Source organism: Cryptotermes secundus, unplaced genomic scaffold (genome assembly GCF_002891405.2).
Source record: "Cryptotermes secundus unplaced genomic scaffold, Csec_1.0 scaffold1928, whole genome shotgun sequence".
Lineage (NCBI taxonomy): Eukaryota > Metazoa > Arthropoda > Insecta > Blattodea > Kalotermitidae > Cryptotermes > Cryptotermes secundus.
In genome coordinates, this window is record NW_019740681.1 from 76,952 (window position 1) to 92,936 (window position 15,985).

The window sequence follows — 15,985 nt, forward strand, 5'->3', positions numbered from 1 at the left end:
ATCTGCTGCTTGACACTGTGGCACATAATGAGACAGGCTCCATCCTTACATATACATGTTTAAAGGTTGCCAACTATCAATATACTGTGACAGAACTCAAACGGAGCTCACAGAAGAAAGGCAATTGGAAGACAAGCAAACACAATACAAAATGATGCATTAAGACAGAACTGGAATAGGATATTTGGATAAAACATTTCACAAATCCAGATTTTAGCTGTTTCACGTGGCGTAAGGAAGAGAAAGGCAGCATATCACAAGTAAAATTGGAAGACCTAGAATGAGATGGTGGAATAATGTAACAATACAAAGGAGAAATGGGAGTATGGGTACAAGTAACAATTTAGCAATAAGGAACTTTCAGTGCTTACACAAAGTGATGATGATGATGATGATGATGATGCACACGAATGCCAATTGCTTTAGTGCAGCCAGCGTTTTCAGTTCAGAAAACTCAGAATGCATTCACCTGAACAAAGCAATCTAAATATATATATTTAAATGACTTTCATTTCCATTAAGATTATGGTCCTGTCAGATATGACACCAACTACTTTCAGTCAGGTACGAACATTTGGGAAGACAATGCTACTGCCATTTTTAGAGTAAAGCAGATCTTGGCTATTTTTAGGGAAACAGAAAACAATACAGAAACCATGAATATTCTGAACCGCACTAAGGCCATCTCATGGACGTTGAAGATGACGGCACCCAAGGCTTGCCCCTCTCTGCCTACTGTTTTAATCCTATATATACTATCATGGAGCTCACTGCCACCTGACAAAGCCCTGGATCACGGTGTCCAACAGCCAGACAGCACGCGGTGTTTCTTCTGTGGTGTGTTTTATAATGTGATCACTATCTGGACTACATGTATGATGTTGTTAAATGGTAGGATGAATGATGAACGTTAGAGGATCTGGAAGGAAGCAGTTGTGGCCTGATGTCCTTTCTTGGTACCTGCCTGCAGAAACTGAAGGACCCAAAAAACCTTGATCAGGACAGGTGGTATACTGAACAAGATTCAATCCAAGCACCCGGTAAATGCAAGGGTAGAGTGTTGCTGCCATGCCAACCCACTCACTGCGTGAAGCAGAAACTACTGACTGAGGAAAATCAAACTACTGATACAGATCACAAACCAGAATAAATACAACACGGACTTCCCTGGGTTCCACATGAAATTCAACTCTCCCACAGTCTTCATAACCCAGCAGAGACACAAGCAAGAACAGGCAGTTCATCTTAACTCATGATGACAACCAGTTCAGGATTGGTGACGACACAGGCACCTGATCATTTGGTTTAGTACACTTTTATGGAAGATCACACAATACACGAAGCCCCCTGCAATGTGCTACATCAGTTTATACGAATTTTCAGTGTTTTTACAACTGCTCTCCTTGCAGTGTTGCTCTCTTGCAAAGCTGATGAAACACAAGAGAAAAGCTGCCATTTGCTGTTTATTTCCCTGACAATACTGTAAACCATTCACATGCTCCTCTTGCATTCTTCAGCCATCAAACAATGGAAAAGATAAATAGAAAAAAAACATTTCTTACACTGCTGGACTAATTACATCACAACTTTTATGGCATTCTTCTGTAAATGAAGGATAAGAAACCACAACACTTCACACGTTCTGTAAAAGCTGCCTTGAACACAAGTTCCTTCAAGATCCATGATTCATGAAAGATGTGGCCTGAAGCACTGAGAGCCTCCAAAGGCAACTGAAACAAAACAGTTCACATTTCAGAAAGGGCAAGGGGATAACACAATACAAAAAGGTCACTTTATTTTACAGACTTCATTCTGTACACCAACTCCTTTAACATGCAGAAACTGTGCATTTCATCTGTGCAATGTATTCGTGTGTTTCGTCTGATTCTAACAATAAACAGTGATTATTTCCCTGAACAACAGTAAATACTGGTCTTTTCATGATCAGCAAAACTACACTGAGCAAATCTGCTCAAGTAGTAATTCTTCCTTCTGACTTGCACCCAGAACACTTAGTCCCTCAGACAAATGGTGGGATATTGATGGCTTCCTTCCACATCCTCTCCAATTCATTATACACTTATCATCCTGGATTTGATGCTACGTAGTGTGACCTACTGACAACTGTAAAATGAACTTAATAGTATCCCTCCACAGTCACCCTCACCTATCATCTGGGGCTGGTACATTAGCCCAGAAGTGGCTGCAGTACAAGGGACGTAGTCCCACCCCACTAGCTGCTGGGAAGTGCAAGACAGACTTTGAATTCAAGCATTTCCTTGCATTAACAGCAAACAAATGTACATATCTGAGTCAAACCATAGCTTTACAAAAACACAGGGAATCCAAATTTTCTAGACCATCTCTGGGTTGTGGGTCACCCACTGGTTATTCAGGTAGAGGCCAGGGCATGAAGCTGGCCGGCCACTCACATCCATCTGCTGCTCAGTTTAAGGATATGCAGCATTTAACTCCAGCCCCCTTGTGTCCTCACTGTGTAGTGCTTAATTAAGTTCAAGGTCAACTACTTCACTTTTACTTGCTTATCCAACCATTTTCACCTCAAGTTACATAAGATTAATGCAGATGTCAAGAATAGTCACACTGCCTCAGGTTTATTCCTGAGGAGAAGAGTGAACCATGCAACGGTTCTTCTTCGTGAAGTTCCTTGGAGTTCCCCCCCCCCCCAAACGCCAGGATGCAAGCCGTTCCTCTTTCTTTCCAGTTAACTTCTTTGACTGATGTCAGGTCAGCTGACCCTAGCCCCCCCCCCTCCTGGACTTAGACAGAGGTTTCCTCGGTAGTACAAGTGAATGTATCTTTCTCTCTTCCCAATGACCTCAGAAAGGAAACATCGCTGCGTCTAAATTTGGTTTCGTAAAGTTGACTTGATTTTGTTGGAAATTCGGTTTCGGCCCGCAGCAGTGGTTGAAGGGGGAAGAATGCCCTCACGACATGGTCAAGGGTGGATCAAGTTGTGAGGTAAATCTTTGAGTTTGTAAATTCAGCAATACAAGTAAGTGACTTACTGAAGTAATTATTTTCTTTCGATTATGAACGCCGTGTGGCGTAGGATAATTTGGTTTTGTCTAAGGTTGTGCTAAACAGCAGATCGCCCCTCAGGCGTGTATGTAAGCTGTTTATATTTCCTTGTGCCCTCAAGGCTTGCCTAAGTACATGCTTGTACTGGAGAAGTAGAGACACGCCATGAGGCGTGCCTGACTTGAGTTCTGTGCGGCTAGGCACAGCGTAGTTCTGTATCGCTCATTTATCACATGTTCTGACCAGTTACTGCCCTTCAGGCGGGCCCATCTGTATACATATGTTATTAATATATATATTTATGTATATGTTTAAGAATGCCAGTGGTGTTTATGTATACCTGTGCTGTATGTTCCATACCAGTTTCTGACTAGCGGATCCATCTAGCCTGGCCCATTGTGCCGACAGTGGTTTTCCTCCCCCGAGATCCCTTACTCGACCATAGGGAGGCATAGTGCATCACGCTACAAGCAAGTCGTTTCTTATGAGCCTGTCCCTTACCCATATCGAGCAGGGGTTCACAGGTCTAAGTGGGTAGAAGAACTGGGTTCTTTACCCACAGGGTCAAGGGACACGGCTCAAGAGCCAACTATTAATGGAACAGCTGCTGCTGTCGGTATCTTCTTATATGTTCCTCAATGGCTGCTTATCTTTGTAAACATTACTTCCCATTTACCAGCTGACACACAGTTCTGATCATCATTCAGCTGCAGTGCACAATCTTGTGGATCCATGTCAATACTGCAGAGAAGTTATGAACAAAATCTCTGCTACCAAAATCTAAAAACATTTTAATACTTCTGATATTCACAAACATGTTTTTACTGAAGCAGGTGATGATCTGCAGTCCAGCAGAAGTTCGCACACTTACTGTCTGACCATGAAAATGAAGGCAGAATGTTCCTCCAAAACACTGGTGAATCCCAGAAGAGAGTACTTACTGCTGTTGAGGACCACACATACAAAATGTTTTTAATCACTGTCATACCAAACACCTTTGTTCATCTCCTGGTTCCTCAGCTGTAAAGGAATCTGTTGTTGTTCATGATATTTTTCTTCAAATTCCATCTGCTCAAGGTCTTGGTATAGAAGAATAAGCGTTATAAGTCCTCCCATTTAAAGAACTGGCCTCACTCTTACATTTTAACTGCTGGACACACCTCAGCAGCAACCTGTACTCAAGAAGTATCAGGTTCAAATCGGCATTATACTCGATATCTTTTCTCATGACCCTCTGGGCAAATGAAGAGATTAACTTAACAGAGACAATGAAATTATTTTTTTCCTTGAAGGACAGAAGATATTCCAGATACAAGTATGTACACAGGAGCCAGACGTACGAGGGTAAGCCAGTAAGTAAGTTACAAATGGATACAGAACTTAAACGAATCAGTACTCTTATTTGTAACCTACTTATTGACTTACCTACGTATATAAGGATGTATCTAAAAGCAGACTCTGAAATCACATGGGAAAATTAATTCATTTTGATAATTTCTTTCAGATTTTTAAGAATGTTGATTGATACATAAGCAAGTTTCTGACAAGCACTTCTGAACAAACTGTTCTGACTGTCATTCCAACAGTGAACACTGAAGTTAAGTTGATACTCATAACATTCACTTTGCACAACAGAAATGAATACAAAAACAATGGGGCAGTCTGCTCACTCCCACTGACTATAAGCCACTTTCCTGTGCTCTTTCCACAGCTACCAGTGCCACTCAGACTGGTTCCCAAATTGAAACGAAACAGAGTCTGACCTCCAAAGGGAACTGCAAGTGGCACTCAACAGCAACACGGGAAATGACTTCCACGGGGCTTTCGAAGCATGGAAAAACGATGGGATCACTGTATACATTCCCAAGGAGATTATTTTGATATAACCCGACCATTCTTCATCTTTGCATTGGAGCACTCTGCTTCACGCCCTGGCCGCTTTACTCCCGGGGGAAATCACTCACAGTGCCCATTGGACAGGAAGCTGAGTGAGCCCCAGAGCCAGTGTCAACTTGGCAGTGAAGAGAAAAAACCTTGCCCCTGCTGGGATTTGAACCCTGGCCATCCAGCCCCTGGTTCTCTGTACACTGTGACTGACTGCTAACCATGGCCCTGAGCTGTTCAAGTTTCACCGCAGAGAAAACACTGCCTCAACAGTTTCTCTGCTGTTAGCCCATCTGTCCTGTGTGTCTGCACATCTATCCCTCCTATCATCGTTGAAATAACGTTCATGAACAAATAAAACACAAGCTGACAGCTGGGCTGCAGAATTCACTGACAGTCCTGCCATGCCAGGAAGTGCGCGGAAACGAAATGTCATTTTGATATCCACGCTGCTGGAAGACCAAAACACTGAAGCCAATGAATGGACATACCTCTGTCAGTCAATGACTAACTCTTCTGTGCCAATTAAACATCTTGCTACAATCCTGCTGTGATGTCAAGCTGTCACTGTGTCACTGAGGTCATCTTTCAGCCACTGCGGCACTGACCGGTGCCCCAACCGCTTCAGCAGCTTCACAAGAGCCGTGTTGTGAGACAAATAGTACCGCTGTGAACACGTAACACATGTCATTAGTGATGCCCCCCACCACATGGCAATGCAAAGGAACACTTGTACAACCCTGACTACCACAAATCCCATGAGAGGTACTGAACCCACGTTATTATTTCGCCTGCCCATTACTTCATGCTATCACAATTATATATGAACATACGTTCAAAACCCCCTAGTGTATTTTTTGGAAGTGCAGAAATATAAACCATGCTGAAGTTTGACCTACATTCAGCACATATGATCATTTTGTATTAAAAGCTGTAGAATTCTAACAATGTGACTTTGTACGATTTTATCCAAGCACAGTTGTCACTTTTTACATACTCCAATGTATGCATTTCAATTGTTCATTTAGCGAAGATTTCTTTAATCACTCTGTCAGGTGCCCAGACTATGCAGCAATGAATGGTGGAATGATTAATTAACTGAAAACAAAGTGGAAGGAAACAACCATTCCAAATTTTAAGGTACTATCCCAGCATTTGCCTGAAAGGACTGAGGAAAATCATGAAAAACCTGTCAAAATATCCAGTTACAGAGCCAAGACTTGAACCCAGGATCTGCAGAATATAAGAGCAGTGCTACCAATTCAACTGTGATACTCAGTGCGATTTTGCTGGATGCCAACAAATCTGAGGATAAAATTAAAGAAATCCTTACAAGATTTATTGCACCTATTAAAAAAATTCAGTTTTTCTGAATTTAATTATGTTATGTCACATATGTACCAATACACATGAACATACAACATACACTAATGCAACTTTAAGACAAACTGTGGAGAAAGGGTATTAAACATTTACATTAGGAGTAACATATGAAGTTACTCCCTGCGAGTTGGACTACACTACAACCGAGCGAGGGGGTTTCTACAACTCACAAACTATGTATGATAAGCGATAAGTGTGCTCACTGGCAAGTGTAAACAATATCAGAGCAAGAAAAGTACAAAGCAACCTGATACATACACAGTACCATCAACTTTCATCTGCAATGGAACCCCCATTTTATGTTCCTCATTCATTCAGCACTCAATTTCAGTGACCCCAAATGAAGAATTTTAGTATTAACTTCCCTCCACTTCAGATTCTGCTTCACTCTGTGTTCAGATCCACTGATCCACAGAGAAACTTCAGATTCTGCTTCACTCTGCGTTCAGATCCACTGATCCACAGAGAAACTTCAGATTCTGCTTCACTCTGTGTTCGGATCTACTGATCCACAGAGAAACTTCAGATTCTGCTTCACTCTGTGTTCAGATCCACTGATCCACAAAGAAACTTCAAACGGCACTTCCCAAAGTGGGCCTATGAAGCTTTCCCCGCTCCTAACAAACTGCACTGTCAATGGTACCACTACAGTACACATAAGCTGATAATGGAAGGCCACATCAAATGACAAACATACAATTCAACACAACATAAACATCATTAACTTACATTATTAATTACTTTTTTCATGAAACATCACATTTTAAGTCAGTTTTACAAGCTGGTGGGCCACAAACTTATAATAAGAGAACCTCACAGTGTGGGTCTAAAACATGACTGCAGTTCACACATTTTATGCAATAGTCCTCCTCAATCAACCATAATGGAATCAAGTTGCCTCATTTCACACCAAAGCAGAATTATCTGTGTTACATCACAGATGTAACACAGATTCCTACTTATCTCACTGAGTACAATTTGTTGAAATAAATCACCAACATAAAAATATCATCCAAAATACATATATATCATCCTTGAGAGAAACAACACATGGGGTATCACAGGGGTCAATTCTGGACCACTACTGCTTCTTCTGTATATAAATGATCTCCCACTAAATGTACAAGGTATGGAACTGGTACTGTTTGCAGACGATATGAATATACTTGTTATTGATAAAGATAAAGATGCAGGTCAACAGAAAATAAATAAGACCATGAAGCAGCTTGAAACACGGCTTCAGGTAAATAACCTTTTAATAGCTGTTATTTCCAGTCTGCTTTTACCGTTCTCACGGTCTTGTCGCTTGCAGATTTCTTATACTTTTTCTTCTACCCTGAAGATGGAGGCGATACGTTCCTCCGAAACGTTGGTTAACACCACATATACATGGTGCCAAATCCCAGAAGACTGCTTTCTTCAACCTTTTAATAAATCTAAAAAAAAAACAGCTGCTATGTCAGTCCAGCTTAGTAAAAATAGTTTCATAGTTAGACCACAGATTGTTTTCTTTTTTTATTGCTAGTGGGGTGGGTCTAAGTCCCTTGTACTGCGACCACTCAGCCCCAGATGATAGGTGAGGGTGATTGTGGAGCAATTGGTGGAATGAAGATTGGCTGGGGAAACCTAAGTACTCGGAGAAAACCTGCCCCAGCACCACTTTGTCCACCACAAATCCCACTTGATCAGACCCGAAATCGAACCCAGGCTGCCGCGGTGGGAAGCCAGCAACTAACCACTTGAGCTATGGTGCGGACTCTAGACCGCAGATACTCTATAACAACTTGGAAATTGCTTACTCATCGGAACTGAGATTTTTAAGTATAGATATAGAAAACCCTAAATGGAATACCCACATCTAGTCATTATGTTCAAAACTTAGTAAAACATCCTATATAATTAAATCACTAAGAGGAGTTTTGGGTCCAAATATGTTAAGAAGCATTTATTTTGGAAAGTTTCAATCGTTATTGAGATATGGAATAATATTTTGGGGCAGTGAAGGTGATAGTATAAAGGTATTTAAAAGGCAGAAGGGGGTGTTGCGAATAATTGGTGGACTCTGTAAACAAAAGTCATGCAGGCAAATTTTTAAAGATTATAGCATCCTCACGGTCACATCTTTGTATATCTTAGAGGTGTTATGTTACATAAAAAAGCACAAAGCAGATTTGATCCAAAATATAAATATTCATAGTTATAATACAAGAATAAAAAGAGGATTTTCATGTTCAACTCTGCAGAACTACAGTATTTAAAAAAGGTGTGGTAAATATGGGGATAGAATTGTACAGTAAGGCGCCAAACAAAATAAAAAACTCGGTGGGGTTTTCAGCTTTTAAAAAAGACTTAAAATCATTTTTATTGAAACATTCTTTTTATGATAAATGAATTTGTTAGTTTTAATAAAAAAGTGGATGGTGCAAGTACTTGTGTTAGGATGTCACAGCTGTATACAGTAGTTGCATATTTCTTGAAATGTTGTATTTATACATTGCTTATGATTGTAACAAATGTTGGTAGTATGCTTGTAACTTTGTAGATTTGTTTTGTTAACTTGTATTGCTGAATGACTTGTCCAAGTGTAGCAAAACGGATGAAAACAAAATACAAACACAAGTATGTGGAAATATAAGCACTTCTGTACCTGCAACAATTTGTAAGACTTGTCCTCCATGGGTGGATACTGGCGGCCCTTACTCCTGCCAAGACATTTTGTGTGGTCTTCATTTACCACCTGACAGAAGAAACCCTTCTTCGGGTCGTACCTGTAAGTCAGCATGCAGAAACTGGATTAAGACCATGGCAACATGGACAGGTGAGTGAACAAACTGACACTCATGACTATCAGCATCCTTCTAAACTTCCGCATCTCTGTGGCAATGTTGTCTTACATTTAATCAACCCAAATTGAGAGCCTGGCTAGCACAGTCAGTATAGCGACCAGCTATGGGCTGGACAACTACGGGGTCGGAGTTCAAGTTTTGATGGGGGGGAAGAATCTTTCTTCACTTTTCCATGTTGTCCAGACCAGCTCTGGGCCCCACCCGGCCTCATATCCAATGGATACCGGGGGCTCTTTCCCCAGTGGTAAAGCTGCCAGGGCATGAACCTCACCACCCACCTCCAATTAGTGCCAAGGTCAAGAAAATGTGGATTTATCCATCCACTCCCTCATATGCCTTCATGGTGTAGTGCTTAATTAGTTATGCACAAGGTCAACTTTATCTTCCATCCCCCCCACCCAAAGTGAGGGTTATGAAGTTTCATTACAAATCTGTTGATCACATTGTAAGACTTAGTTATACAGTCACAATAAAATAATTTCTTTACATCAGCAGTTAAAGAAACTGTTTCTACATAAATAAATACAAGTATATAATTGCCAATACATAATTAACTTAATGATTAACAACAAAATAAACACAGAAAGAACCTCAGTCCAGGATCAAAACACCTCTGACACCACAACCGGGTGGTTTCAGTCCATGTTCACTATGTGACGTCATTTGCCACACATCAGGATTGTACAATGACAATTGTCAGCAGAACAAAATATGAACATCAACGGTTGTTTTGACCCAAACTGCTCTAAATCAGTGTATGAGTTCTGGAAGGCACCTGTCAGCTACACTAAGCAGAGTTGTTTGTGGGTGCCCATCAGTTCCTGCTGTACATATCACACAGACCAATATTACCTGAGATGTTTCGAGTAATCAAAAGGTGGCTGGATCTTAAGAAAGCGCTGCAGCTCATTCATTGTTTCAACAGGGTTTGACCGCAACTGGTCACCATCAATGATATGCAGCTGCTGGGGCGGATAATAGGACAGCCAGCGTTCCAAGTGCTGAGAGTATTTCCCTGGATTCAAACACCTGCCACAGCAAGAGACAAATTGTTTCTTCTATGGACAAGAAAATGTGCTGATCAATTAGAAATAAAATGTAGCAACACTGCCCACGCATACCTGCCATATTCATTTTATACGGTTGTCGTGAACTTCAGACTTTATCGTACAACTCTGCATGCAACTAGAAGTTATATGCAATCTGTGTCAAATGAAAATTGAAAGCAGATCAAAAATGTTATGTCTAAAATCTTGCATCTTGCAGAGAAAGACTTTAAAAATTCTTAATTCACCATCATCCAGACTCAATACACTTGCAGATCATTTACAAACTAAATCACAATTTCAAAATATTTTAATATAGAAAAGAAGACGAGTCCAAAAGAAAATCCTAAACATGAAACTAAATGGAAAATGCTCACAAGAAGTCGAAGGAAGGAGAACATCAGAGGAGGAGCTTCTTGAAGACAGAGACAGCTTGTGACACAGCCCACAACAAGAAAGATGATTAAGAGCCACATTCCTGCATATGGTTGCATCAGAGAGACAGACAGACAGAACCCGATTCCCGAATGAATGCACAATGAAGTAGTTCTGACATGAATCAAGTCCCAAGTGCTCCTTCACACACTTTTAACAAAGTTCAACTGAATTTTGAATCTCATAATGCAAAAGATTTTATTTTTAGCGTGTTACTTTGCACTGCTATCAGTAGCTAAGACTTCATAGCATTTAAAGCTTCATCAGGGTACTCCCAGCATTTGCTTGCAGACACCTGAGGAATCTGCAAAAAGACATCAGCCAAAATAGCCAGTGTACCCGGCACAATTCAAACCAAGCATCGCCAGAATACAAACCAAGCCAACCAGTCTGGTAATTCACATGTAACGTAAAGCTTTCACCACATAAGATTCAAAGGAAAATTTAATCTTAAAGGTAACTTGAAGTTTTCACACTGCATCCATCTTCAGCCTGCTCCGAAGATGCTGATTAGAGGTTCTCAAGGTATCAACTATGAAGATTTCTATCTTCTGATACATAACATTACACAGTGCAGTGAGAATCAGAGAAACATACACCCTCTGTCTTCAGAGCCAGAGAGTAAGCCAGGCAGGAAACAGATGGACACAGTATGTTCTACCAGTGCAACATCATGCTACAAGAGTAACTAACTGACCTATTTCTAAGTTCCCGCAGAGGTTTGGGTGAAGTGTCACTGGCAGTAATGACCTGATGGAAGGAGTAGTTGAGCGCAACCTGGTCACCATGTGCTCGTGTATGTTGGTACCAACTATATGCCCGTCGTGCCGGCGATATAAGAATTGTCACCTGGAGGATACCACAGAACAACAGCCATAATAAGCAAAAACAGTATATGGGTGTGAAACATGGTCTCTCACTACAATGACAAAACACAGACTGAGTGACAGTGTTTACAAACAGGGTGCTGAGGGAAGTATTTGCACCTAAGCAGAGGGCAAGTGCCAGGAGGCTAGAGAAAATTTTTGAAATGTGAATGCCATTACAAATGCAATTCATTGCAAAAAGAGTCTACATGCTTCCAGGGCCGTTCATCAGAAAACACTGTGTTTATCCAAACTTCAACTCACAATAATAAGATGGAACTGAACATCATTGTTGAGTATCAGCACTCCTGCTGATTACTGAAATGGTCCCAAGTTCAAATTTTGGCCCCATGACTGGTATTCTGACTGGGTTAACTCCACTATCTTAATCTGCCTCTCCAGCCAAGAGTACCACACATTATGCCATGACTGCTTCCTTCCACATCCCTTCCAATTCACTATTTATTCCACACTACACAGCCTGACCTACCGAGAGTGTAATTAAATGAACCATAAATACATAAATATGGAAAAAAAATGACAAGAAAATTACTTTTTTAAGCAAACTATTAACAATCTCTGTAGGATTTCAGGTCCTCACAGCGGTGGCTCTGACAAGCTGTATCCTGCAGTCTGTCTAATGTCAACCCACTTCTGGTGCAATGTGTAACCTCCATCTTCAGAGTTGAAGATGAGGCTTAGCTTGATCTTTAGCCCTGAAGGTGGAAGAGACATGTTCCTCTAAAGTGACAGTCGACTTTCAGCAGCCTACATGACATCCCCGAAGACAGGCCTCTTCACTGTGACCTCATCACTAACTTTCGGTTTTCCAAGTTTAGCATTTTTTGGGTGTAGATAACTTCAATACTTTATATACTCCATGTTAAAATTAACTAGCCAAGTAACTAATCCCACTGAGCAAAGTCCTTCTTGAGGGGCTAACAGACACTCAACCACTCAAGAAATCATTCACCTTTAATGTAACCTGAAGATCCACTACCATGTCCACAGCAGTTCATAACTGGCCGCTACATGAACCAGATGAATTAATTCCACAGCTCACACCCAATTTCGTCTGTTATAAATGGAAATGACTCACCAACTTCGCATGAGGCAAGAGGGCATGTGCTCGCCTTGGAACCAGATCACCATCAAAGTATGTGGCACTCTTCTCAAACAGGTAACGAGCTGTGGCATTCTTAGGAACCGGGAAGAAACTCATGTACCTGCACAGTCATTTCAACAAGTGAACATGTTAACTTCTGTTTGTGTGACTCCATGCTGCACTTATATCACCAGCAGTCATCGAGACTGTTCACAATTCCTAATGAATGAACCCAAGTGAGCAGGTGCCTTCTCACCATTTCACCTGACAATGGAAACACATCAAAACACTGTTTTCTTCAGAATCCCAGGTGACACAGGATATCCATAAATCCACTGATACTAAAACAGTACAAAGAGAGACAGAGAGAGCCGACAATGTAATGTAACACAAATAAAGGAAGAAAACTGGTAGTGGGGGGTCAAACTTTCCTACCCAAGTCTGGGGTCAGTAACTCAGTTACGCTTTGTTCAGACTTCCTTACTTGATCAAGGTCAGATAGCAGACACCCGAATGACCAAACAGGCAAACACTCTAGATCTGGATTTGGGAGGTGCTTGGTTTGAGCCCTGACCATGACACCATCTATCCTGACAGATGCTACTCATGGCTTTTCTAAGTCCCACCATGCAAATGCTCGCATAGTACCTTGAATAAGCCGTGACTGCTTCTTCCAAATCATTTTCAAGTCTTCAATTATCTGGCCATCTGAAATTACAGTTTTGCTACTGAAAGCACTGCAAAAGTACCAAAAAAAAAAAAAAAAGGACAAGAGAAAACGTTCTCTTCCAAAACATATCTTTGGCACCGCCAGATAAAAGCTACCTTCGGCGATTCCTTGGACAAGTGTACGTGCTTTACAGCGAAATGGGCTGGGATGTCAGCCAGCAGCTACTGGGCATGAAACTGTTCAGACTGTCAGTGGTGCTACATAAGAACATTCAGAGAGTCTGTGCTCACCAATCCAGTCCCCTGTAGTAATTCTTGCCATTAAAAAACTGGATTTCTTCAAACGTGTCAGGACTTGGGAAGTTGCTGCTGATGTCAGGGTGCATGGACAGGAACGTGTAGAGAGCCGTGGTACCCGTTTTCTGGGGTCCAATCACCAGGAACCTTGGCAGCTGCTCACATGTTTTGTTGTGTGACCAGATTCTCTGATGCCTTACGTCATCACAAGGATTCTGAAACAAAGAGACGAGCTACTGGTCACTGCATGAAACCAAGGTGGCAATGAGAGAGCTTCCACTTGAACTTTCTGAAAATACTCACACCCCAGACAGGATCACCCTCTTCAGGATACAACTGGAAGTAGCGTTCTCCAATCTGCAGTGGGGGCGCTGTTATCAGTCGTAAATTGGTCCAGCATTGCAGAAACTTTATGACAGACTCAAATGTGTAAAGCGCCAGTCTGTCGTTCCCATAGTTTGACATGTGCGTCATGAAGATATTGATCTGTACAAAGTCAGTGTCACATCTGAGGTTATCACAGTGGTAAATACTAATGTTACAGTCTTCCGGTATGTCACACTGTGCAGTCTGGTCAGGGTCTTCTAACCCAGAGATGGAACTCATATCTATCTTCCACACTATACAGTGTCACATCTCAAAAGACAGGAATCTTAACAATTCACGTTTCTGATAAATCATGGGTCTTGCCTATCAGCACAGTAAAATGCAAATCTACATAATACCTCACAAGATGGGGAAAAAACAGAAATTTCATATTCTGTTTATTCCTTTGCATCTCTCAAGTATTCTTGGCCTGCAAAAAAATAATCTTTCTTTGCGAAGACCTGTTCTTAACCTCAAGATGGCAGCTCATCACTCCAGCTCTGTCTGTCTTCTTTGGCTTCTGAAAATCTGACACTGCTACCACCTGATCTCACGTCCATTTGCATATGGTCACCTTCAGGTTTACCAGCCAAAATTTTGTATACATTTCTCATTTCTCCCACTCCACCCACCTCATCCTCCTTGACCTGATCACCCTGAAGAGTACAGACAATTAAGCTCCTCACTATGCAATTTTTTCCCCATCTTCCTGTCACTTCACCCCTCATTTCAAAATTTTCTCCTCAGCACCTTGCTCTTAAAAACCTTTAATCTGCAGTCCTCCCGTACAGTGAGAAATATTCACATAATATTCTCAGTCACTAACTAGCAGCACTTCACAGTGCGACTCAGCTCTGCCATGCTTCGCCCACAACATATAAACATAATGAGGCTACAATAGAACTCACGGGATTGTACACAATTGTCTGGAAGAGTTCTCCCCCTTGAATGGCTTCATCCAACTTCTCACGACCCCCTGGATACCGCTGGATCATTATTGTGTGTGTGAACAATCCACAGGTTTGTCTTGGCAGCACCTACATAACACAAATCTCAATTCTAGTCCCAAGCAATGCGGCTGCTGTCAATTGTTCTCCTGGGTAAGACAAGTTTTGAGATGTGAGATCTCACATCCTCAGGCAGTGAATATTAAGATCACAGTCTTCTGGAATGCAAAACGTTATGAGACAGCCTTTACTGTGCAAAGTTATGACACCTTTCATTTATAACACAAATTCATAACCAAAAATCTTGTGCGTATATGTTCACAGTGACACTATGAAAGTGCAGTAAATTATCAAAAAACTAAACTCTGTGGCCCTTTAGTCCGCAAGAAAACTATACCGACTGAGCGACCGCCACCTGTCAGCGGAATTAGTGCCAACTTTAACGGATAGAGGGTGTTGCGTGGTCAGTGCAATGGATTCCCACGGCCATTAATTTCGGTTTTCTAGACCACAGCCCCTGCTTTTCCGTTCAAGTAGCTCCTCAATTACCCTCACAAGGCTGAATGGACCCCGTTCCAGACCCACTACTTCTCAGAAAATCTGGTAGCACTGGGAATCGAACTGAGGACCTGTGGATCTGAAGTCAGGAACTCTCCACAGAAAATTAATATTGTATACTAAACTGTGCCTTAACATGTGTGAGGTCCATGATATGTATGCCGTGTCCGTCTTGTAGTGCACTCAGTTTCACCTGTTATTTCACAATATGTTTCGGCAACATAGGGCCATCATCAGGTGCTCCATTTACGTTAATATATTGCATTGCTTGCCATTATGTCATTGTAAAATTATTTAAAAAGTGCGTATTCGTCAATTATAATAAACTTTTATACACTAAAATCTTGTTAAGATATTCATCTATATGTCCCAATTCAAACCCGCGCATGGTACCTCCACTATGGGAGTCGTTGCTCTTATACTCCGTGTATATCGTGTCTCATGATGTGTGTTCCCTTTTTGGCTGCGGGACATATAAGATGAATTTCTGAACAAGATTTTAGTGTATAAAAATTTATTATAATTGACGAATATTTTTAAA

General features: G+C 41.3%; 1 protein-coding gene across 2 annotated transcripts in view; it reads right to left on the bottom strand.

Annotated features, from left to right (window-relative positions):
- Positions 1 to 752: 752 nt before the first annotated feature.
- LOC111872604 (bifunctional heparan sulfate N-deacetylase/N-sulfotransferase) overlaps positions 753 to 15,985 on the bottom strand; it is an 83,922-nt gene continuing 68,689 nt past the window's right edge. For both annotated transcript variants that reach the window (XM_023866676.2, XM_023866675.2), the window contains exons 10-18: positions 14,848 to 14,976; positions 13,877 to 14,059; positions 13,568 to 13,788; positions 12,602 to 12,728; positions 11,334 to 11,485; positions 10,008 to 10,184; positions 8,957 to 9,077; positions 5,418 to 5,593; positions 753 to 1,730 (exon numbers count right to left, since the gene is read on the bottom strand). In XM_023866676.2, the coding sequence (XP_023722444.1) occupies positions 5,483 to 5,593; positions 8,957 to 9,077; positions 10,008 to 10,184; positions 11,334 to 11,485; positions 12,602 to 12,728; positions 13,568 to 13,788; positions 13,877 to 14,059; positions 14,848 to 14,976 (1,221 nt within the window). In that variant the 3' untranslated portion in view covers positions 753 to 1,730; positions 5,418 to 5,482. The remainder of the gene's footprint in view (positions 1,731 to 5,417; positions 5,594 to 8,956; positions 9,078 to 10,007; positions 10,185 to 11,333; positions 11,486 to 12,601; positions 12,729 to 13,567; positions 13,789 to 13,876; positions 14,060 to 14,847; positions 14,977 to 15,985) is intronic.